Source organism: Leptonychotes weddellii, chromosome 11, assembly GCF_054177405.1.
Source record: "Leptonychotes weddellii isolate Sample4059 chromosome 11, ASM5417740v2, whole genome shotgun sequence".
Lineage (NCBI taxonomy): Eukaryota > Metazoa > Chordata > Mammalia > Carnivora > Phocidae > Leptonychotes > Leptonychotes weddellii.
In genome coordinates this window covers 81,540,618-81,564,253 of record NC_138379.1, presented here as the reverse complement: position 1 = coordinate 81,564,253, position 23,636 = coordinate 81,540,618, and the positions used below count along the sequence as shown (strand labels likewise).

General features: G+C 49.6%; 1 protein-coding gene across 2 annotated transcripts; it reads left to right on the top strand.

Moving 5' to 3' along the window:
• Positions 1–1,503: 1,503 nt before the first annotated feature.
• Positions 1,504–14,280, top strand: HINFP (histone H4 transcription factor). 2 transcript variants are annotated; one of them, XM_006749196.3, is made up of 10 exons: positions 1,504–1,608; positions 7,771–7,955; positions 10,220–10,449; positions 10,705–10,816; positions 10,991–11,143; positions 11,636–11,713; positions 11,801–11,921; positions 12,008–12,146; positions 12,238–12,362; positions 13,302–14,280. In XM_006749196.3, the coding sequence occupies exons 1-10, from the start codon at positions 1,562–1,564 to the stop codon at positions 13,723–13,725; spliced, it is 1,614 nt and encodes a 537-aa protein (XP_006749259.2). In that variant the 5' UTR covers positions 1,504–1,561; the 3' UTR covers positions 13,726–14,280. The 2 variants fall into 2 exon arrangements, with proteins under 2 accessions (XP_006749259.2, XP_030876186.2); XM_031020326.2 differs by lacking the exon at positions 7,771–7,955 and having other exon boundaries at positions 1,547–1,608.
• The last annotated feature ends 9,356 nt before the right edge of the window (positions 14,281–23,636 follow it).

Genomic DNA, 23,636 nt, shown 5'->3' with positions numbered 1-23,636 from the left:
CTCCGCGGAAAGCCTGCTTCTCCCTCCCTACTCCCCCTGCTTGTGTTCCCTCTCTCTCTGTCAAATAAATAAATAAAATCTTTAAAAAAAAAACAATTTTAATATAGGGACAACGCTATAATCCACTGTTAGTAACAAACTTCATGCACAAATTTTTTTTTATGCACAAATTTCCGCATTTACTCTGACTTTATTTTTAAGTGTCTTTTATTTATATTGAACATTTAATGTGTTTTCTGATTATATGAATCATATAGGCTTATTTTAGGTTAGAAAATATAGAAAAATGTAACAAAATAAATCTCAAGCCCAATGAACTTTACTAAGGTACATTATTTAACAATGTAAGACAAATACGTCTTGAACCCTTAATGTTTCAACCGCTAGGCTAAGTGATGGAGTCATGAAGGTGAAGAGCACATACAATCCCTGCCCTCCCTTACTGGAAGACTTCTTGGGAAAAGAAGCATCTTCACTGAGACGAGAAGAATAAGTAGGAGTCAATCAAATACATGTCAGAGGGGGTCAAGGGGGAAGACGGCACCAGGCAGAGGAAACAGCAAGTACAAGGCAGGAAAGGTTAAAAGGTGGCTAGGTGTGGTGGAGAAACTGCAAGAAACTCTGGGCTGGAGAGCAGAAAGTGAGGGCAAGAAGTACTAAAGACACGGTTGAAGTATACAGGACTCAGATATTGAAGGGTCTAGAAAGCCTCAGTATGGTTTGGGGTTTTTGCCTCGAGGCCACAGAAGGCGTTGACGCGTTGAAACCGGGGTGGTGGTTTAATCAGATCTCCGTGGGCAATGTCTTGGAGGGAAGCAAGAGTGCATACAAGGGAACCAGATAGTGTAGACATCGGGCTGGGCGTCGTTAATAGACTAGCGAGGGGGCGGCGAAGGATGGGGGGTGAATTTGAGAGCTCCTATGTTTAAGGAGGTAAAATTCACAGGACTTGGCGGAGGATCGTAGGTAACGGATGAGGGAGGAATCAGGGAGGACTACCGGGTTTCCGACTTAAAGGAGGGGATGGATAACATGGCTGGGTTCACTGAGCCTCGGAAGAGGAGAGGTGGTGGCGGAACGAGAAGATGGCACAGGAATACCGATATTTAAGAAATCAGAGTAAGAGGGTGAAGGAGAGAGGTAGGACTCGAGTTTGGGTCGGGAGGGGCGGACAGCTCCGCGCACGCAGCCTTGCGCGCAGCTGCCACCGCCTCCCGCTCCTCCTCCCTGCGCTCGCTGACAGCTAACGCAGTAAGCCGCGCGAGGAAGGAGAGACCCCACTCGGCACTCAGCTCGAGCCCCGCGCAGGCCCAGTGGGTGCCGAGCGCGGAGCCTGCGCAGTTGAGGGAATTCGGGGCCTTGGGATCCCAGTCCCCGCCTCGCCTAGAACCCCGCGGCGCCAGCAACGCTACCTTCCCCGTAGCCCGCCGGTCCTCACTCCCGCCCCTTCCGTATTTTGGTCGCGCGCGGGTTCCGTCAGTCGCAGCGGCCATTGGCTGTTAGAGGGATCCGAGAGTGGCGATTGGCTCTCGCTGGCCGTCGCTCAAGCGCCCTTCCGGAGATGGTCCGAGGTGGGAAGAGTTGGAGAGAGCCGGCAGCCGAGGGACGGTAAGCTGGGCTCCGGGCTTGGTAGGGGCAGCGTCGGGGTGCGCTCTGAGCAGGCTGCCGGGGCCAGGCTCTTCTCTAGTCACCTCGACGAGGCTTCCTCTGGCAGCTCGGCCACGTCGGTCTGCCTGGCGCCTGCAGTGCCCCCGGCCCCTGACCCCGACTCGAACCTCCCTGCTTTCTCGTCTGGGGCTTCGCTGCTGCTGAGACATGGTCACCGCCATGCCTTAGTGGGAGAAGGACTCCGGGAAGTCTGCGGGGCTGTGAGGGAGAGGTTTTACCTGCCGGGACGGTCTCCTCTTCGAATTCTACCCGTGTTTCAGGGGCCCGGGCCCCGCCGCTTAGGGCAAGTCTTCCCCGCTTCGCCTATGCACTGGGATTTCTTTCTGTCCTGACTTCCCTCATTGGCGCTTTGTTTTGGCGGTTGTCGTCACACGTCAGTGTCATCTATTCGGTCAAATTGTGAGTCCTTAGGAGGTTCAGGACATAGGTTCCTCTTGAATATCGTTCTGGTTAATTCGGTGCCTTGCGTTAAAATATATACTCTTAAGTATTTGCTGATTGCTTCTTACTATGATTCCAGATGAAAAGAAGTATTAGGAATTCCTCTGGTTGTCCTTTTGTTGACCTTTTTGTAGAATTGTGCTTAGAGCGTCTCACCCTCAGAAGCAAGGATCCAAATAGCTAACACTTGTTGAATTCTGGCGGGGTGTTATGCTAAACGTTTCAATATCCATTATTTAGCTTAGTCCATAAATCAGTTCAGTGAGACAGGCTTAATGATTCCCCTGCTCCATGGGAAACTGAGGCGGAAGTAACTTGCAGGAGGGAAACACAGCTAGTAAATGGGGGCGCTTTTTAACCAGGTTTGTTGAATCCATCACTAGTTGTGATATTAGTATCCCATTTTACATTCAAAAAAACAGGTTCAAAAAAGCTAGGTTATTTATCCGAAAAGTAAAGTAATAAGTTATAGGTTCACTTAAACATTAAAAGAGCCTATATGAGGATGTGCTGGCCCTGAAGTTAGAACTGAACAGAACACAGGCCAGGCTTCTAGGAGCTCACAGTTTATTGGAGGAAGCTGACAGAATAACTACTTATTGAAACATATTTGGGGTATTGTGTATACAGATAGGAGGTCTATAGGGAGGAAGGAATCAGACAAGGAGAGATAAGATGGCAGGTGTAGGAGGAAAACGGAGCCAGACTCCCTGGCTTTGAATTCTGTCTCCATCACTCCCTAGCTTTGTGGCCTTGGGTAAATTACTTAACCTATCAGAGCCCATTACCTCATTTGTGAAGTGGGATAATAATACCTCAATAGGTGGGTTGTTGTATTAATGAGTTTTTATACATAGAGGACACTTAGAACAGTGATTTGCCTACTGTAGATACTTAATGAATGTTATATTGTTCTAGGCAGAGTAAAATAATTGAGACAGGAAACTTGAACCCAGGTTTTCTGACAGCTGGTCCAATGCCCTCTCTAGTATATAAGGTGCCTCACTGTATTCCTTGCCTGCAGAAAGAGGAGTGGTGACCAGATAGTCACTATCCCACAGCTCCCCAGGGTAGAGATAAGCAGGGCGCAGGGAGAGACAGTAAAGAATGCTGGGGGACAACAAAAGAGGGATTCAGGGAGCTTTACCTAAGTTTCAAGTCATTCTAGATATCTAGATACCTAGGTAGTAGCCCACCTCCTGGGCCTTATCCAGTCCAACAACAGGTATATGGGTTTTTTTTTGTTTTTTAAAGATTTTATTTATTTATTTGAGAGAGAGAGAATGAGAGAGAGCACATGAGAGGGGGGAGGGCCAGAGGGAGAAGCAGACTCCTTGCCGAGCAGGGAGCCCGATGCGGGACTCGATCCAGGGACTCCAGGATCATGACCTGAGCCGAAGGCAGTCACTTAACCAACTGAGCCATCCAGGCGCCCAGCAGGTATATGTTTATAGAGTATTTGTGCTCAGCACTGTGCTGCACACAGTATAGGGACACAGATGGGTGTGGTATGGTTCCTGCTCAGAAGCAGCTAATATTGTCCAGTTGGGTGAATGAAAATAGAATACATCAAATGACCGTGGGCAGCATACAAATAGGGTTGAGATTTTCTGGTATTAGCTAGGCCAGCCATAGAACCGAGAGGCAAGAGTAATCTGAGGGGCAGGTAATTTAGGAAGGCTTCCTGGAATGTGATCAGATCCTGACATTGATTGTCTGAAGAGTACAGAGCTCTGTGCTAATGCTGGGAATGGGAAGGGCAGGGGCGATGGTCCCTGCCCTGAGAAGCTCCTAGTCTGAGGGAGACAGATGTTCCATTCCATTGTAACAGCACTAACAAAGCTGTACACAGTGCTCCGGGGACAGCAGGTGGATTTTCCAGCTGTACCTGGATGAATTGGGAAAGGACTCACCAAGGAAGGGACACTGGGCTTGAGGGTAGGTAGAAGTTTCTCAGGCAGAGAGTTTCAGGAGAATGTGATGTGTTTAGGGACAAAGATCACTGAATGAGAGAGGAAGAGGAATGAACGGACGAGAGAGGAAGCCAGAGCAGCAGCGTGGTGTCGACGAGGAAGAGCATGATCTTTGGCTTAGAGTAAGGATGCTCTTAAATCAAATGAAATGAAGTTTGGGAGAGGGCTCGCCACAGGGCTGACACATGGTAGGCCCTCAATTGTGGTAGTTTCCTTACTCAGTTTCTGGAGAAGTACGTTGAGGCTGGTTGGAGAAGAGCCTTGCGTGTGGTTCTATTTGGACTTGATCCTGTAGGCAGGAGAGAGAGGAGGTTTCGGATGTTATGTCTGACTTAGGAAGGCTTTCCCTACTTTTCCTACCCCAACATCATAAAAATAGTCAACATTTTTTTCCTAATAGGGTTCACTGTGAGTCTAGAGCAGCCCAGCAGCCCCATGGACACCTCAGAGTGTCAAAGGTCACTGGCTTCTTCTCAGAGGGGAGGCAGAAGCTGTGGATTAAGAAAGGGTTTCTCTGATAAGCAGGTACATTAGGTTCTTGTACTTGTAGGCATGAAGGATTTCATATATTTTGTATTTTCTCTGTTTTTTTCCCGTCTTGGTATGTGGTATTTTTCAGAGCTCCCACCTCTTTCAGGTAGACCAGTGCCCTGCTCCCTCCCAGGGCCCACCACGGTAGGGGCACCAACCGGGGGGCATCATCCAGGACACTCAAGGGGCAGAGTCAAGGCCCCTGTTAGTGTTCTCTCTTGTCCCCGAACTTTTGCTTTCAGTGTTGTCCTTTTGCTTTCAGTGTTGCTTTCAGTGTTCATGTTCAGAACATAAGGGAAACTGTTCTTTTTTTTTTTTTTTTTTTAAAGATTTTATTTATTTATTCATGACAGACAGAGAGAGAGAGAGAGGCAGAGGGAGAAGCAGGCTCCCGAGGAGCAGGGAGCCCGATGCGGGACTCGATCCCAGGACCCTGAGATCATGACCTGAGCCGAAGGCAGACGCTTAACCATCTGAGCCACCCAGGTGCCCGGGAAACTGTTCTTTGATTGTTCCACAAACTGCTCTTGGAACTGCCTGCGTCAGAACTGGGGTGCTGAGGTGAAAGGACAGATTTCTAGGCTTAACGCCGGGCGTCCTGAATCAGAACCTCTAGAGAAGGGGCTGGAGAACTTTGCATTTGTATGCATATTAAAGATGGAGAACCTGCAGTTTCTTACTCAGCTTTCTTCAACAGATATTTATTATAGGCCTGAGCATGCCTAGCACTGTAAATACCCAAGGTACAGTATCAACTGGATAGATACAGCTTCTTATGTTCAAATGGAATCTGTATTTGACCCTGGAACAAGATGGGGGTTGGGGGTGCCAACCCTCGTGCAGTCAAAAATCCACGTGTAACTTTTTTGTTTTGTTTTGTTTTGTTTTAAAGATTTTACTTATTTGACAGAGAGCAAGAGTGCACAAGCAGGGGGAGCGGCAGGCAGAGGGAGAAGCAGGCTCCCCGCTGAGCAGATAGCCCAACGTGGGGCTCCATCCCAGGACCCTGGGATCATGACTTGAGCTGAACTGAGCCACCCAAGTGCCCCTGTTTTTGTTTTTTTGTTTGTTTGTTTGCTTTTTTAAAGACTTTATTTTTAAGTAATCTCTACACCCAACATGGGGGCTAGAATCTACAACCTTGAGATCAAGGTTACATGCTCCAGGGGCGCCTGGGTGGCTCAGATGGTTAAGCATCTGCCTTCGGCTCAGGTCATGATCTCAGGATCCTGGGATCGAGTCCCACATGGGGCTCCTTGCTTAGCAAGGAGCCTGCTTCTCCCTCTGCCTGTCACTCCCCCTGCTTGTACTCTCCCTCTCTCTCTCTCTGGCAAATAAATAAATAAAATCTTAAAAAAAAAAAAAAAAAGATTGCATGCTCCACCAACTGAACCTGCCAGGAGGCCCCAATGTGTAACTTTTGACTCCCTGAAAACTCAACTATTAATAGCCCTACTGTTGACCGGAAGCCTTACCATTAACATAAACAGTTGATCAACATGTTTTGTATGTTATATGTACTGTGTACTATATTCTTACAATAAAGTGAGCTAGAGAAAAGAAAATGATATTAGGGAAATCATAAGGAAGAGAAAATATGCTTATAGTACTGGACTGTATTTATTGATGCTGTAAGTTTATGTGAACTCTTTATAAGGTGAATCATCTGTCAGTACCTACACCAATATTGTTTTTTTTTTTTAAGATTTTATTTATTTGAGAGAAAGAGAATGGGAGACACAGAGCATGAGAGGGAAGAGGGTCAGAGGGAGAAGCAGACCCCCGGCTGAGCAGGGAGCCTGATGTGGGACTTGATCCCTGGACTCCAGGATCATGACCTGAGCCGAAGGCAGTCGCTTAACCAACTGAGCCACCCAGGCGCCCCATCCAATATTGTTTTATATGAAACAAAACACTGCAGATGTTACACGTACTGCACCCAGTGTGGGGCTTGAACTCATGACCCTGAGGTCAAGAGTTACATGTGCCACCGACTAAGCCAGCCAGGTGCCCCGATAAATTTTAACTTTTTATAATAGATTTGTGTATATTTTTTATGATAGTAAATAATAAATAATGGATAACAAATAGTAAAAAATAAAATAGGCTAGTGTTCTAAAATAGACTAGTATTTATGTATTCATGACATACCTGACTTTTTCTTAATTCTTTATATATGTCTAGACTGCACAGTTCGTCTGCAAATTTTTTCAAATTGTTGCAAATCTCCAAAAAGTTTTCCAGTGTATTCAAAAAGTATTGCAAAACTCTGCATATGAGTGGATCTGCCCACTTCAAATGTCTGTTGTTCAAGGTCACCTGGACATTTTAGTCTAGAGGATGTTAGGGGAGTGGTGAGTAACCACTGGGTAGGTTAGACAAAGGCAGATTGTATGGTGGTTTAAAATTCTGGCGGGGACTTAGGATGGGATGCAGTAAGAGGCAAATTGCTTCTGGGTTCATCCGCAAGCCGTGTGGGTTAGAAAGAATTTGGACTTTGGAGTCAGCCTGACCTAACCCTGCCACACCACTAGTGTCTGGCCTTGAGCAAACCAGTTGACCTCTCCGAACCTGAAGTTCTTATCTGTAAATGAAGTTAAAAATAGTACTTCCCTCATTGGGTGGTGTTGGTAATTCAGTGACATCGTGTAATGTGCTTAATATGGTGCTTGACCTATAGTAGGTGTGAAATTAAAAACAAAGTGTTTTGTTATCCCCATTTCGAAGCTGAGGATGTTCAGGATTAGAAGGGTGAAGTTACTTGGCTACTACGGTCACACAGCTGGTAGGTGGTAGACACAGGAGTCTGGATTTGAAGTCTGTTCCTTGTCCAGGCCATCTCTTTGAACCTGTGCACACTGTTCTGCATCCTACCAGAATAATTGATTCCTTCTCGGCCTGTTGCTCTGAAGCTTCGTGAGAAATCGGCTGTTCAGGTTCTTAGCTCAGTGCCTGGCATGCTCTCAATAACGTTAGTTTGTGTTTTCCTTCACAAGAAGACCAGACAGCTTCCAGGGGTTTGAGGAACTGAGCTGGAGTAGCTGTTTCTCATGGGTCACGGGAGAAAGGCCTACTGGTTCTTGGCAGGCTGGGCAGCCGTTCACCCCCAGTGGCACTTGGTAGGATCCTTGCAGCTGTGGATTTCTTCCTCCTCTAGGGTGAAGGCCATGCCGCCCCCGGGGAAAGTTCCCCGAAAGGAGAACCTGGGGCTCCAGTGTGAGTGGGGGTCCTGCTCCTTTGTGTGCTCGGCCATGGAGGAGTTCTGCGAGCATGTCACTCGGCACCTGCAGCAGCACGTGCGCGGCTCCGGGGAGGACGAGGAGGAGGAGGAGGACCTGCTCGGTAAGGGAGCAGGACATGAGGGGGAAAGAGCTCAAGGAAGGTGCAAAATCTGACTTTCCTACTTAGGCTGTTTTTGCTTCTAAAAACATGGTAGACAGATGCCTTGTAGAAAATGGATTCAACAGGGTAAGCGGAACGAATCTGCCAGCCTGCCGTCAAAGGGCAATTACTGACAGTACTTTAGTGAGCATTCTTTTGATGTCTTTCTGCATACATACATACATTAGATAAGGACGGTTTTATTTTTTTAAAAAGGATCATATTGTACAAGCTGTCAACAGCCTGCTCTTCTGATTCTCTGGTAATGCTTCTCGATGTTTTCTTTACTGCAACTACCAGTTAGGAATACATTTTATATCCCAACCCCATACACAAAAGTTAAAAAATACTTGAAACAACCTTGCCTTTATTAGATGCTCTCTGAAGTGTTCTATCTTGTTCTTCTTTATTAAAAAAAAAAAAAAAATGGGGAGGGACGCCTGGCTGGCTCAGTCGGTGGAGTGACTCTTGATCTCAGGGTCATGAGTTCAAGCTCCACCTTGGGCATGGAGCCTCCTTTAAAAAAAAATTGGTTTGTAGGGTGCCTGAGTGGCTCAGTCGGTTAAGCATCTGCCTTCGGCTCAGGTCATGATCCCAGGGTCCTGGGATCGAGCCCCGCATCGGGCTCCCTGCTCAGCGGGGATCCTGCTTCTCCCTCTCCCTCTGCCTGCCACTCCCCCTGCTTGTGCTCTTTCTCTTTCTCTCTGTCAAATAAATAAATAAAATCTTAAAAAAAAAAGAAAGAAATTGGTTTGCAATCCCCTAAATTGATTTCTCCAGTTACTAACAGGTCACAATACAGTTTAAAGAATTCTGTTCTATAGAAAATACAGAGGCAGCCCTCTTTCCCCTACCTCAAATTCTGTTTTAAGTCTAGTGACTATGAACTATAAGTAATAGTTTCAGAAGTCAAATAATATATGTATGAAAGAAATTAGGGTGTGTGTGTGTGTGTGTGTGTGTGTTTTAAAGTAGGCTCTGTGCCCAGCATGGGGCTTGAACTCACTACTGTGAGATCAAGACTTGAGCCAAGATCAAGAGTTGGGTGCTCAACCAGCTGAGCCACTCAGGCGCCCCATTTTTTTTTTTTTAAAGATTTTATTTATTTGTTTTTGAGAGAGAGAGCTCGGACACTCACGCGCACTAGCAGGGGAGAGGGGCAAAGGGAGAAGCAGATTCCCCGCTGAGCAGGGAGCCCAATGCAGGACTTGATCCCAGGACCCTGGGATCATGACCTGAGCTGAAGGCAGACGCTTAACCAACTGAGCCACCCAGATGCCCATTTCTTATATGTTTTAAAGTACCTACTTTCTTTTTTTTTTTTTTTTTAAAGATTTTATTTATTTGAGAGAGAGAGAATGAGAGACAGAGAGCACGAGAGGGAAGAGGGCAGAGGGAGAAGCAGACCCCCTGCGGAGCAGGGAGCCCGATGCGGGACTCGATCCCGGGACTCCAGGATCATGACCTGAGCCGAAGGCAGTCGCTTAACCAACTGAGCCACCCAGGCGCCCCTAAAGTACCTACTTTCTAAAACAAGTAAACCCCTATAAAGAATTGAAAATGTGCTTGGAGAGAGCTGCTGGAGAGCTAGGCAGTGGACTGCAGCAGTCGATGGCTTTCCCAGAGTGGACAGGTCTCGGGCAGAATATGGGGAAAGAAAGGACTGGTCTGAAGGAAGGAGTGGGAGGTGTCCTGGCCTGGGAGGCAGCGGCAGAAACCCGGAGCGACTAGCGCCTGCCAGCTACACCTGCCTTCTGGGAGATTTTGGCACTGGGCCTTGCACACACCCTTCCTTCTACCTCGACCACACTTCTCCCTCTAGTTTACAGATATTCGCCCATCACCTCTCAACACAGGGACATTTCCAAGTCATCCCTGTCCACGCCAAATGACCTCTCTTTGACAATGTTATAGTACCCCAGACCCCTGCCCTCCTCATGGACCTTGTGACTGGCTGCAGTTTTATATTTATACATGTGGTTATTTGATTAATGTTTTTTCTCCATGACTGAAAGCTACTGTGAGGGTAGGGACTGCAACTCTTTTTACTTGTTATATCCCCAGTGCCTGGCACGATTGGTGGTGGTTAAATTGCTGGTATTTGCCAAATGAACTGCTGCTGATTGGGTCAGAGTCCAGCCTCCTCTCCCACTGCTAAGTGCTATAGGTAGGAGAGCTGAGCTTTGCAAAATGTCAGACTCTTACCTCTAAACCCCTTTATGCAGAGGAAGAATTCTCCTGCTTGTGGCAGGAGTGTGGCTTTTGTTCTATGGACAGTTCGGCTGACCTCATCCGCCATGTCTACTTCCACTGCTACCACACCAAGCTGAAGCAGTGGGGTCTGCAGGCTCTGCAGAGCCAGGCCAACCTCAGTCCCTGCATCCTGGACTTCCAGAGCCGCAACATCATCCCTGACATCCCCGATCACTTCCTGTGTCTGTGGGAGCACTGTGAGGTCAGCGGGCAGTACTGGGAATAGGGGCGGAAGGAAGTTGGGGATCTTAGCTCATGATGCCGTGACCCTTTCAGGGATGCCCTTATGTATGCCAGGTTCCTACTAGCATCTTATTTCTGGGTAGCTCCCTTGCTCCAACTTTCATGTCCCCGTCAACTTAATTTGGGAGACAGCCGAGGAGCCCCCCTTGGACACGTAGGGGTCAAAGGCCCTCTACCCATCCTCAGTCCTTACCGCAAGTTGCTCCTGGCACAGAGTTCCTTCGACAATCCCGAGTGGTTCTATCGGCACGTGGAAGCGCACAGCTTGTGCTGTGAATACCAGGCAGTCGGCAAGGACAACCATGTGGTGCTGTGTGGCTGGAAAGGTAGGGCTGCTCCTTAACTTCTGGCCTTTAAAAACGCCTGGGGTTGCTGAGGGCCTAAGGCAGCTAGGTATGGACCCAGTCCCATGGGGTAAGGGTGGCTGCCAGCTGGAGACTTGGCACCAGAGCCTGCTCTGGGGGTCCGTGGCTGGAGCGTGACTGGGCCTTCCTTCCCAGGCTGTACCTGCACCTTCAAGGACTGCCGGAAGCTTCGAGAGCACCTCCGCAGCCACACCCAGGAGAAGGTGGTGGCCTGCCCCACCTGTGGGGGCATGTTTGCCAACAACACCAAGTTCTTAGATCACATCCGTCGCCAGACCTCGTTGGATCGTAAGCAATCAGAGAGGAAGGGGAGTGGGTGCAGGCTATCCTGCGTGGGGTGGGGGTTAGGGGCATGTTCCCAGGAGAGGGGGCTAGTGAAGGCCTCTGCAGCTTGGCTACATCTGTCCTTAGGGCTCAGTCATCTGCCACAGCCTTGGCTGCCTGAGAATCATTAGATATTGTTATTCGGTGCTTACTGTGTGCCCTATCTCTTTGTCCAGTGAATCCTCACAGCCCCATGAGGTGTGCTTCTTATCCCCCTTTTTGCAGGGGACGAAACTGAGTCTCAGGTTAAATCACTAGTTAGGTGCACAGCTAGTTTGGGGTCCAGCAGGGATTCTAATTCAGGTTCTCGACTCCCAAGTCCCAGGCTCGTTCAGTGGTACTGTGTCCATCCCTAGTTCTTAAGCTCCCCCTTTCTTGGTGGTTCCCCTCTCCCGGGCTTGCTCTCCTCTCTGCGCCTCCCCCAGCCCACCCTGTCTTCTGCCTGCCCCACCCCAGAGCAGCGCTTTCAGTGCTCTCACTGTTCCAAGAGATTTGCCACGGAGCGACTCCTGCGGGACCATATGCGTAACCATGGTGAGTAGCCGGAGCCCCCAAGCTCCTGGCCCTCCCTCCGGGTTTCCGCCCGGCTTCAGATCACAGCCCCCTCTCTGCTTCTCTCAGTGAACCACTATAAGTGTCCTCTGTGTGATATGACCTGCCCGCTGCCGTCTTCCCTCCGCAACCACATGCGCTTTCGCCACAGCGAGGACCGGCCCTTCAAATGTGACTGTTGTGACTACAGGTAGGGGGAACCAGGGGATGGAAGGCCGAGAACTCACGGTCCCGTGTCCCCCATGCCCTCCAGCCCCTCCTGACCTCTCCCTGCAGCTGCAAGAATCTGATTGACCTGCGGAAGCACCTGGATACCCACAGCAAGGAGCCAGCCTACAGGTGTGATTTTGAGAACTGCAGCTTCAGTGCGCGATCCCTCTGCTCTATCAAGTCCCATTACCGAAAAGTGCATGAAGTGAGTGGGGCTGTCGGTGGGAGAGGGCTGGCAGAGGTGTGGGGAGCCCAGGATGAAGAGCTGACCTCACTCCCCCTCCCCTCCCCATCAGGGAGACTCAGAGCCGAGGTACAAGTGTCACGTGTGCGACAAATGCTTCACGAGGGGCAACAACCTCACTGTGCATCTTCGTGAGAAGCACCAGTTCAAGTGGCCCTCGGGGCACCCCCGTTTTCGGTATGTCTCTCAACCCTGCCCTCTAGATTCACAGACTTTCCCCCCCCCATATCTTTTCAACAAGTTAAAAACCTTGAATTTGGGGCACCTGGGTGGCTCAGTCGTTAAGCGCCTGCCTTCAGCTCAGGTCATGATCCCAGGGTCCTGGGATCGAGCCCCGCATCAGGCTCCCTGCTCAGCAGGGAGTCTGCTTCTCCCTCTGCCCCTCTGCCCCTCCTCTCTCTTTGCCCCTCTTCCCACTTGTGTGTGCGCACACTCTCTCTCTCAAATAAAAAATAAAATCTTAAAAAATTTTTTTTTGAGGGCACCTGGGTGGCTCAGTTGGTTGAGCGACTGCCTTCGGCTCAGGTCATGATCCTGGAGTCCCGGGATCGAGTCCCGCATCGGGCTCCCTGCTCGGCGGGGAGTCTGCTTCTCCCTCTGACCCTCCCCCCTCTCATGTGCTCTCTCTCTCTCATTCTCTCTCTGTCAAATAATAAATAAAATCTTTAAAAAAAAAAAAATTTTTTTTTGAATTTGATGATAATCCACCATCTCCATTCAGGCTCAAGGGACAAAGTGGTGGAGCGAGATGATTTTTTTTATTTTTGAATGTGGTGCCAAAGCCCTGCAGCCAGAACCAGAACTGGAGCCTAAGGGTCCTGACCATCTCATAAATCCTGTGACACCCCCACCTTCCAACACAGATCATTTCTTTTTCCCACCCCCTCTCCCTCCCTCCCTCTCAAGTTTCTACATACAATTTTCCATCTTGAGTAATGCTCCTTCCCTCTTGTCTTCTACATATTCTCATAAAGACCTTTTTGGTCTCCAGCTTCTATCATTTAAAATCCCAGGGCCCATCCCATCCCTCGGGTCTGTCCCTTACCTTGCCGCTCTCCGGGGCGCCCTGCCTCCCCCTGCATGTGGTTTCTGCCCTGTGCGCCCCCGCCTCACCAGGTACAAGGAGCACGAAGATGGCTACATGCGGCTGCAGCTGGTTCGCTACGAGAGCGTGGAGCTGACGCAGCAGCTGCTACGGCAGCCGCAGGACGGATCGGGCCTGGGAGCAGCACTGAGTGAGAGCAGCCTGCAGGGCATCCTTCTCGAAGCAGTGCCAGGGGAGCCAGGACCCCAGGAGGAGGCTGAAGAGCAAGAGGAGGGCGGGAGCAGTGAGGGGACAGGCCTCTCAGCCTCTCAGGACACTCCCAGCCCCGTCATCCACGTGGTGAATCAGACCAACGCCCAAGGCGAGCAAGAGATTGTCTACTATGTGTTGTCCGAAGCCCCGGGAGGGCCCCCCCCAGCCCCTGAGCCCCCCTCAGGGGACATCATGGAAAAGCTTCAGGGAATAGCCGAGGAGTCCGAAGTCCGGATGGTGTGAAGGCTGCGGAGCCTGACCATTTCCACCCCAGGCCCCGGGGTTTGAGCCTGGCTGGTGGCTGTGCCCCTCGTGGGCAGCCCCTGCCAATGGAGGCCTTTAAGAGTGGTGCCAAGAGCAATGCGGTGCACTCTGGACCCGGCTTGCATCATGCAGCAGGCTCTAAAGACTTCCCTTTTCTGCCAGACCACGTTTGGTGGGGATCCTGAGGAGTTTGGATTCCTTGAGGGGGATGCCCTGGTTGTGTATGTTCTTGTAGAGGGGCTACTATCAGGCTTACCCATAACCCCCTAGTCATGCTGAAACGGTGACCAAAATCCTCTGTCAGCTCGCACCCATTCCCATCTTTAGGGGTCCTTAGGTCCAGGGATGCTGTGTAACTGGTCCCTGCGAGGGCATTGTCCTCACAACCAGCCAAGGCAGCGTGAACCAGGCAGTTCTTTCCCTCCGAAGGGCTCCTACAACCCCAAGGACTTTCCTGGTTATCCTCAGGGATGGGAGTGGAGGCACTGAGTGTGGAACAGTTGTTTTGGTAATAAACACTTGGGCTGTTACTCATTTCTTCTTCCTTATGTCTGGTGGCTGTTAACTAGATAGGAGATGCAGCTGCCCAGAAGAGGAGCTGAATAGTTAGGCTTCTCCTTCTAGTGACTGAGGTTCGTTTTTGTTTTTAACTTTCCTCTTGTTCCCCTCCCCCCACCCCCTTGGTGAAACTTCTTCATTTCTTCTCAGAGCATCTACCGTCTCCATGGAGGTCCTGTGCATGGGCAGAAGTAGTGCTCTAGAATGCACGCATTGGCCTCATCAGGAAGGGAGAGCACCTGGCCACCATAGCCATCCTCTCTGAGTCCTGGTTAGATATCCAGTGCCTCTGGCGTAGGGATTCTTTACCTGTGGGACCGGGAAGGAAGCCTTGGCGGGGGGGAGTGGGGGGGGGTGGAGGTAGAGGCCCTGGGGAATGGCAGGGACTCTAGGTTTAGGAACCAAGTTAGAAAATTGTGTGTCTGAATATACATTTTCCTGGGGAAAGGGTCTATTTTTCACTAGATTCTCAACGAGGTTGAAACCCTCCGAAATAAGAACCATTTTTTGGCTGTCTAGCCACTTCTCAGCACCCTGTGTCCATTCTCAGGGTTGCTTCTACTCCAGAGAGGTCAGTGAAATACTCTCAGGGGTCCTAGCTGGACAGAAAGCTGCCCACGAAGGACCAAATTTAATTCTCTTCACAAAAACTGTGTGCCTATTGCAGGAAGAATTTAGGAAAGAAAAATCTCTTTGTTAATTCCATCAGCCATTTACTGAGTTCCTCCTATGTAGTCCAGGCACTGTGGCAGGTGCTAAAGATACAAAGATGACGGGGTTCCTGGGTGGCTCAGATGGTTATGCATCTGCCTTCAGCTCAGCTCATGATCCCAGGGTCCTGGGATTGAGCCCCATATTGGGCTCCCTGCTTGGCGGGAAGCCTGCTTCTCCCTCTCCCTCTGCCTACACCTCCCCCTACTTGTGCTCTCTCTGTCAAATAAATAAATAAAATCTTTAAAAAAAAAAATAAAGAGGGGCACCTGGGTGGCTCAGTCGTTAAGTGTCTGCCTTCGGCTCAGGTCACGATCCCAGGGTCCTGGGATCGAGCCCCGCGTCGGGCTCCCTGCTCCGCAGGAAGCCTGCTTCTCCCTCTCCCACTCCCCCTGCTTGTGTTCCCTCTCTCGCTGTGTCCCTCTCTGTCAAATAAATAAAAATAAAATCTTAAAAATAAAATAAAAATACAAAGATGAATAAAACCCAGGACCTGCCCTGAAGAGACTTGTGGTACAGAGGCAAGGAAAGATCTAAAGAAGTGGAGCGATTGAAGTCAAGCGGGGTTCGTTAAATTGGCAGTGTTAGTTGGGTGAGGGATCAGGAAACGCGTCATTGAGGAAGTGATTAGAGCTACCATGTACAAAGGTGTGAACAAGTTACTCCACGGAGAGGAAACTAGGTGTGTAAAGCTGAAGGAGTATTTTGTGGTCTGCAGCACAGAGGGCAAGAGGCTGTGGGGAGAGACGAGACCAGGAAGGCAGGCCAGGCCGCCCAGAAGGACCATGTCAGGTTTTTGGATGGTGATTCTGCTAGCGATGGGGGATATACATTTGGAAGAGTGAGAGACAGCAAGCAGAGAAGTTAGGGGGCTGCTGCAAGAATTCAGGCAAGAAATAATGAGGGCTTTAAGGCTATGTGTCCGTGTGGATGTTCCCATTGCCTCTATGAGGAGCACCTTCAAGGAATGGCAGTGTGGAGGAGAGCGGAAATGTGGATGAAAAATCGGCACCAGCAAAGCTACTGGGTTTCCAGGCTCACTTCTCCAGGATCCTGTACTGATTTTGCTGCCCACACCCTGTCCTCCACTAAACAAGTGTAGTCCGCTTCCCCCAGCATGCCTTCCGCTAGCTGAAGACAACTGAGGCTTCTTTGAGCTAAGGACCCTCAGTTTCTTCTGTACCTCCTTGTGTCATGTAATTTGGGGTCCCCTCCCCCCGACCTCTGGGCCTGTATTTTGGTGGTTACACCCTGCTCTCAATTTATTGTGAAGCCACTGCCCTCTAGAACCCCTGTCTTTACATATTTTGTTATTATCCAAACCACATCCCTTCACTTCAGACATATGAAGCTGTTACCTTGGACTTAACAGCATGCCCTCATACTTGTCCTTACTAAGTTTTTCTTGTTAGACTTGATTGACACCCATCCCCAAGAGGTGGGTTAAAAAGTTGAATAGAACAGGGCGAAAGACGGACCCCAAAAACAAGTCACTAGAGAACTTTCTCCTAACCAAGACTAGATGAAAACTAAGTATTTTTTTTTAAAGATTTTATTTATTTGACAGAGCACACAAGCAGGGGGAGCAGCAGAGGGAGAGGGAGAAGCAGGCTCCCCAATGAGCAGGGAGCCCAATTCGGGGCTCGATCCCAGGACCCTGGGATCATGACCTGAGCGGAAGGCAGATGTTTAGCCACGCACACCCCCCCCCAGATGAAGACTTTAAAGACTCCAAACCTTGGGGTGCCTGGCTGGCTCAGCCCATAGAGCTAGTGACTCTTGATCTCAGGGTTATAAGTTCAAGCCCCACGTTGGGTGTAGAGATTACTTAAAAATAATAAAATCTTTAAAGCCTCCAAACCTTGAAAACAATGGTGCCCCGTTTTCCATATACAATTCAAAATGAAAATATTGAACCATGAGGCATATATAGGACATCCAATCGATTATAGTTTCTTTCAAAAATATGCAGTTGACCCTTGAGCAATGCGGGGGTTGGGGTGCTGACCCCCTACGCAATTGGAAATTCATGTGTAACTTTGGACTCCCCTAAAACTTAACTGACCGGAAGCCTCACCTAGAGCAGAATCGGTTGATTAACACATGTTTTGTATGTCATATGTATTATATATTGTATATTCCTACAATAAAGTAAGCCAGCAAAAAGAAAATGTTTTGGGATGCCTGAGTGGCTCAGATGGTTAAGCGTCTGCCTTCAGCTCAGGTCATGATCTCCAGGTCCTGGGTTCGAGCCCCACATCGGGGTCCCTGTTCAGTGGGGAGTCTGCTTCTCCCTCTCCCTCTGCCCCTCCCCCTGCTTGTGCACTCTTTGTCTCTTTCTCTTTAAATAATATCTTTAAAAAATGTTTTAAGAAAATCATAAGGAAAAATATATTTACAGTACTGTTCTGTATTTATTGAAAAAAAAAATCCACTTATAGTTGGACCCACACAGTTCAAACTCGTGTTGTTCAAGGGTCAGCTGTATATATATTAATGATCAAATTCTGGTCTCAATTCCCCCCCCCTTTTTTTTGGTGCCCTTGTTTTGCATGTGTTCTAAGCAGTGGCTCAGTCTGCCCCTTGTGTAACCCAGCATTGCCTATGCTGTCCTTTCCTCCACTGAGCAGTGCCTTGAGGATCAAGCTGACGCCCTCTCCCCTACCAGTCTTAGCCATGTCCACGCTATGCTCTGGATCATGGGGACAGCAGAAGAGATTCTGGCCTGCTACCGTGTGATTCCAGTCCTCCAGGAGGAGGGGATTCTGGGCTCAGCAGGCATGGGTTAGAAATCACTGGACCCAGCGGCAGGGGTTATTGGGTCAAAGCAGCCAGAAGCCTGTGGAAGGGTATCAGGGACGGGGGTGGGTGACAATACTAATTTGATCGCCTTAGGGTTTCATCCAGAGTCAGCCCATGAGTCAGACATCATGGTGCCTGAAGATTAAGATGACAATCCCTCTTCCTCAAGGAGTGGGGCTGGGGGTGGGGGAGAGAAGGCAGGTGGCCCAGGAGGGTGGAAGCTAATGCTGCTTTTCTCTTAACTGGGGCAAGTCCGCAATCTGAGAAGAGCACAGAAGAGCTGAGTGAGTATAGAAGAGAAATGATTCCCCAAGATGAGGAGAGGGAGGAATGGTCATGGGGAATCCAGTCACTTCTGTAAGATTATGACCTATCAAATATACGTATAATGAATGGTAGATGAAAGAATGAGTTTTGCTCAAGACCAGGAATCCCACGGTGCACTTTGGGAATAAGGAGCATACCCATTTCATGTTCAACAGCAGGAGCTGAGGCTGAGAGGGAAGGTTGGTGGGGAAAACTTTTCATTCCATGCTAAATAGCTTGAAAGTCTTGAGTGGGCAAGGAATATAGAGGACAAGTAGGTAGATGACACTGGGGAAAGGAATGGAGACACCCCTTCCTTTTGAGTAGAGGGAAGGTGGGATGGATGGGAGGGGTGAGGGCCTTCACGTCTGGTTTTCTCTATTTCCTTGAGAAAGTAGGAATTAAGGTTTTGAGATTTATAAGAATTGTCAAATTTTAGAATTGCCATTAATAGATACAGGAGTGGGATAGATCACCTGATGACGCAGCTGAGGTTAAAGACCAAGATCAGGCAGCGGCAGCTTCACTACAACCAGACAATTTTTTGTAGCAGACGCCAGCGCCCCCGGAGCAAACACAGAAGACAGACCTCGGAGTTGACTGCCAGCCAGGACGTGGATTGCATCGGGCAAGGAGCAGGGTAATTAAAGCAGCTAGAGAAGACTGGACAGGGAGGCCCTGGGAGACTAGAAGGTAGTGGTTAGAATCAAAGCACTGGAGGTTCCAGGGTGTCTGGCTGGCTCAGTCGGCGCTGGGGTCATGAGTTCAAGCCCCATGGTGGACACAGAGCTTACTTAAAAAAAAAAAAAAAAAAAACCCCAAAAACAAAGCATTGGAGGTTCCAATACGGCTTTTGAAAATTAGAAAGCTGAAGGGTTGGGTTGGGGCGCCTGGGTGGCTCAGTTGGTTGGGCTACTGCCTTTGGCTCAGGTCATGATCCTGGAGTCCTGGGATCGAGTCCCGCATCAGGCTCCCTGCTTGGCGGCGAGTCTGCGTCTCCCTCTGACCCTCCCCCCATCATGTCTCTCTCTCTCTCAAATAAATAAAATCTTAAAAAAAAAAAGAGAAAGTAGAAGGGAAAGCTTGTGGTCAAAAAGAGGACGTTTTTTTAAAGTGGGGGGATGGGCAGAGGGAGAAGAAGAGGGAGAATCCCAAGCAGGCTCCTCGCTCAGCCTGGAACCCAACATGGGGCTCAATCCCACGACCCTGAGATCATGACCTGAGCTGAAATCAAGAGTGTCACCTGACTGAGCCACCCAGGAGTCCCAGAAAGGGGACATTTTAAATAGAGCTATTCAGAGTCCATAGTATGTCTAAAAGAAGTCGGCTGCGGCGTGAAGACAAGTCACTGTTGTGGAAGAGTCTAAGGGAAACATCTACCCGCAGAGGCCTTTCTGCCCCCGCCGCGGTGGAGTGGGCCAGGTCTCACGAGGGGAACAGGCCCCAGAGAAACACTGGGCACACACCTGCTCTGAGGCTGGTTCCATGCAAAGGACACAGCCAAGGGGCGTGGGGGGAGTTCAAGTTCTAGAGGAAGGAAGACGACGACCAGCTGAGATTGGGAGGGGGTAAGTGTGAGGAATCTGAAGGAAAAAGAGAGACTCTTGGGTAGAGGACCTTGGCATTTTGCAGCTTTGCAGTTCCCCTCATTTCCTTCAGAGCAAAAGAAAACGGCATTACATAGCAAGAGAAATGGAGAGGTACATACTACATTTTGAAAATGCACTTCACTGTTGCTTGGTTTTGCTATATAGTATTTTTATAATTTTAAAATAATGAAGATCTTTTAGAAAGCAACAGCAGGGGCTCCGCCTAGTAGGTACCCCTTCACTGCCTGGACTTGGGCTGGGGAGGGCTCCAGTAGCCTCCCTCCTTAGGGACCCCTCATTCCCAGTCCTGGACTGTGTTTCCCCCAGTGACCAGCAGAGGGTCTGTTGACAAATACACTTTAAAATCATTCTTTCCAAAGATGAGAGACTAGCACTGTGGGCAAGGGAGGCACTGTGGATGAGGGGCCTGGGGTGTTGGAAGCAGAACTGAGGTGGTTCCAGCCCAGTCCAGTTCCTTCCCAGCTCCCATAGGACACTGCTATCCTCCTTTACCCATAGGTCCACAAACCTCCTTACCAATAGCTTCTCCCATAAATCCCTGCCCAGAGCAGCCTGTCTGCTAGATTAACTCCTGGCACTTAAGCTGAGACAGGAATTTTCTGCTTCTGCCTTGCTCCTTGTAAGCCAATTATCATCAACCCTTACGTGTCTGGCTCTAGGGAGCCTGCCCAGGGTGGAGTCTCTGTCTTGGGGTGGGGGGGTCTGGGGTGGGAATTGAGGAGGTCCTAGAGAAAGGAAAAGATCAATCTCAGGGAATTGAGGAGGACTCTCTGGGGAAGAGAGAGAGGGTCCATCTGAAGGAAAGAAAGTCCATGGTAGGAGATATGGGGGGGTGGTTCTGGGGATGGTGAGGTCTAGACTGAGGGATGAAGGTTCTCTTGAGCAATGGTTCTCAAAGTGTGGTCCCCAGACTAGCAGCATCAGCATCACCTAGGGACTTATTAGAGATGCAAATTCTCTGGCCCCACCCCAGATACTGAATCAGAAACTCCGAGAGTAGAGCTAACAATTTGTTTTAACAAGGCCTCCAGATGATTCTGACTTGTGCTAAAGTTTGAGAACCACCACTCTTGAGTTATGGGATCTCTTCTAGGAATTAGAGGTGTGTGTGTTCTAGGGAATCAAAGGTCCAATCTGGGGGATATGTGGTGGGAGTATCTCCTAGAATGGGGAGGGTCTGTGCTAGCGGACCTCTAGAAGGTTGGAAACGTTTTATATCCTAGAATGAGAAGAGGTCTGTTCATAGGAGTAGAGATGGATCTGCTTTATAAAAGGGGAAGGGGAAATATTAGAGAATGAGGAAGGTTGACATAGTAGATAATGTCATGGTTTTGAATCACTAAGTCTTGGATTTGGATCCCTGGAGTCATTACGTTAGCTGTGTGAACTCATACTTGTACTTAATATTTCTGAACATCAGTTTCCTTACCTGAAACATGGGAGGCTAATACTGTCCTTATAGAGTTGTCATAAGGACTGGTTAGACCATCCAGTCAGCAGGTAGCTTTTGAGTTATTGAGTGTATTTTCTGGGTCCAAGTTCTAAGAATTCAGGGGGAAAAGATACAGGCCTAGCTCTTTTCCCAGAGATCCTATCTCTATGTCAGGTACCTAGCACATGGTAGGCATTCAATAAATGTAGTTTCCCCTTCTTTGCCAAGGAAATGGGAGATTCTTCTAGAGGAAATACAATGAAGCATCGTAAGTCTGGCCTGGAGAGTACGGATGTATGATCTTTTCTTGAGAATAAGCACTAAGCTCTTGGACCCTTGAACCTCTTAAAAACCTTTCAAGGCTGATCTGCAAGGTTTTTATCATGTCTCTTTCATGGATGAGGCTCAGAGAGGTGGAGAAATTTGCTTAAGAGCACGGAATGAGTAAAAGCATCAAGGTCAGAATGCAGATCTCCGACTCCAGATTCAGAACATGGAAGATGTGCTCACAAAATGGGGAGGGGGTGTGCTAGAGAATGGGAAGGCCTGTTCTAGGGGAGAAAGAGGACTCTCATGGGTACATGGCAGGTGTTCCACCCTAGGGAATGGGAGGTTCAAGTAGGGTAGTGGATCTTGACTTCCTACCCAGTGGGATAAGCTGGGGAGCTTTTAAAAACACTAACACCTGAGTTCCACCTTAGATATCAGGATTAACTGGTTCGAAGTATTGTCTAGACGTCTTTTGAAACTTCCCCAAGTGATGCTTATCACAGCCAAGACTGAGGACCACTGCTCTGGGGCATGGGGTGTGAATCCCATGGTGTGGAAAGCCAATCAAAGACTTGGAAATGTTGGCCTCTGAAGCTGGGGAAGCCTGTCCGGAGGAAAAGGGGATATGGTGTTCTTAAGAAAGGGGAGGAAACTTTCCTGAGACTTGGCAAGTTGAATGCCAGGGAAAGGAGAGGAGTGTCATTAAGATGTGGTGGTTATCTTGGAAGAATGGAAGGGCCTGTCCAGTAAATGGAGGGAGATAGTCCACTTGGAAATAGGGCTCTGAGAGTCCCCAGAGCAGGATGGGTAAAAGCAAAGACTTCAGGGTTCAAGCCCTGCTCTGCTGCAGACTAGACATGTACTCTTGGGCACATTGCTTAACCAAGTTCCTTATGCCTCTGTTTCTTTATTTCTAAAGACAGGTTGTAATGCTTGCCTCATAAGGGCATGGTGAGAATTAAATCAGGCAATGCCAGGTCCATAATGATTGCTCTGTAAATGCAACCGTTGGGGAGGGGGGGTGTCTGTGGGAGCATTGGAGGTTAACTTGGAGAACGGAGGGTCCATCCCGGAGAGTGAGAACTTTGGTCCTGAGGAATGGTGGTGGTGTAGGCATGGGATGAGGGGAAGGTAGGGAGGGCTGGATCCTAAATCCACTAAACCTTACGGTTGCAGGGCGGAGCCTGGAGATGTCCTGCAGGGGCCGCCAGCCTCCCGCGGTGGAGGCTGGAGGAGGGGCTGATGAGCAGGGGAGAGGTTTGACTGCTAGTAACCTCTCAACTGCTGCAGTAAGGAGGTGGCAGCTGCACCAGCAGCCTCCCCTCCCATCTGTCTTTGCTCTGTGACAGGTGGGAACTTAAAAGCTCAGGCCACGTGTCTCAACTGGCTAACCTACTTACCCCTAGAAGACTGGGGCTGGGGCAGGCGGGGGGCCAAGAGGAGCATGAGAAAGGAGCAAAGCAGGGGAAAGCCCCAGAGTGTTCTGGGGACCTGCGTTTGAAGGCTTGTGGGCTGAAGGAGAGAATGACATGTGTACTAGAAGATGCCCAAGGCAGAGTCTGTGAGCCCCGTGCGTGCCCTGGTACGTCTGTGCCTCCAGCGTTAGGCGTGTGCCTGTCTTAAAGGTCTTAATTTGCCTGGGAGAGTTAAGGACTGTAGTCGGAGCAGGCTGAGTTCTAAGTACTGCCATCACCTCGGACCTGCTTGCAAGCTCTCCCAAAGCGTCCACCCGCCTTCCCTTCTTAACTAGATAGGGAAGGTGGGGAATGGGGTGGGGAAAGGGGAGGAGGCTATGCCAAGACTCTAGCTTCCAAAGCCTTTGTATCTAGTTTGGGAAATCCCTGGAGGAAGCCTGAGCTCAAAGGCCAGAACTGAGGGAAACTGATGGGGGAGTGGTGCAGACAGTCTGATAGCTTCACAATCCCTTGAGAGGGATGGCATCTGCACCCCAATGCCCACCCCCACCCCCTATACGCACACCACCACCGTCTAGTCTGTAATCCAGGGTACTGTCCCCTCTGAGCGACTTCAGCTCTCCTGTCCTCACAGTCTTCAAGTCGGCCTTTCGCCGCCACCCCCCAGTCCTGGGTCCACGCCTGCGCCCGCTCTGGCCCCGCGTCGCCGGCACTGTTGTCCCTTTCGCCGTGCTCGCCCCCCGCCGGCTGCGGGGCGGCGCGGGCCCTTTAAGAACAGCGGGACCG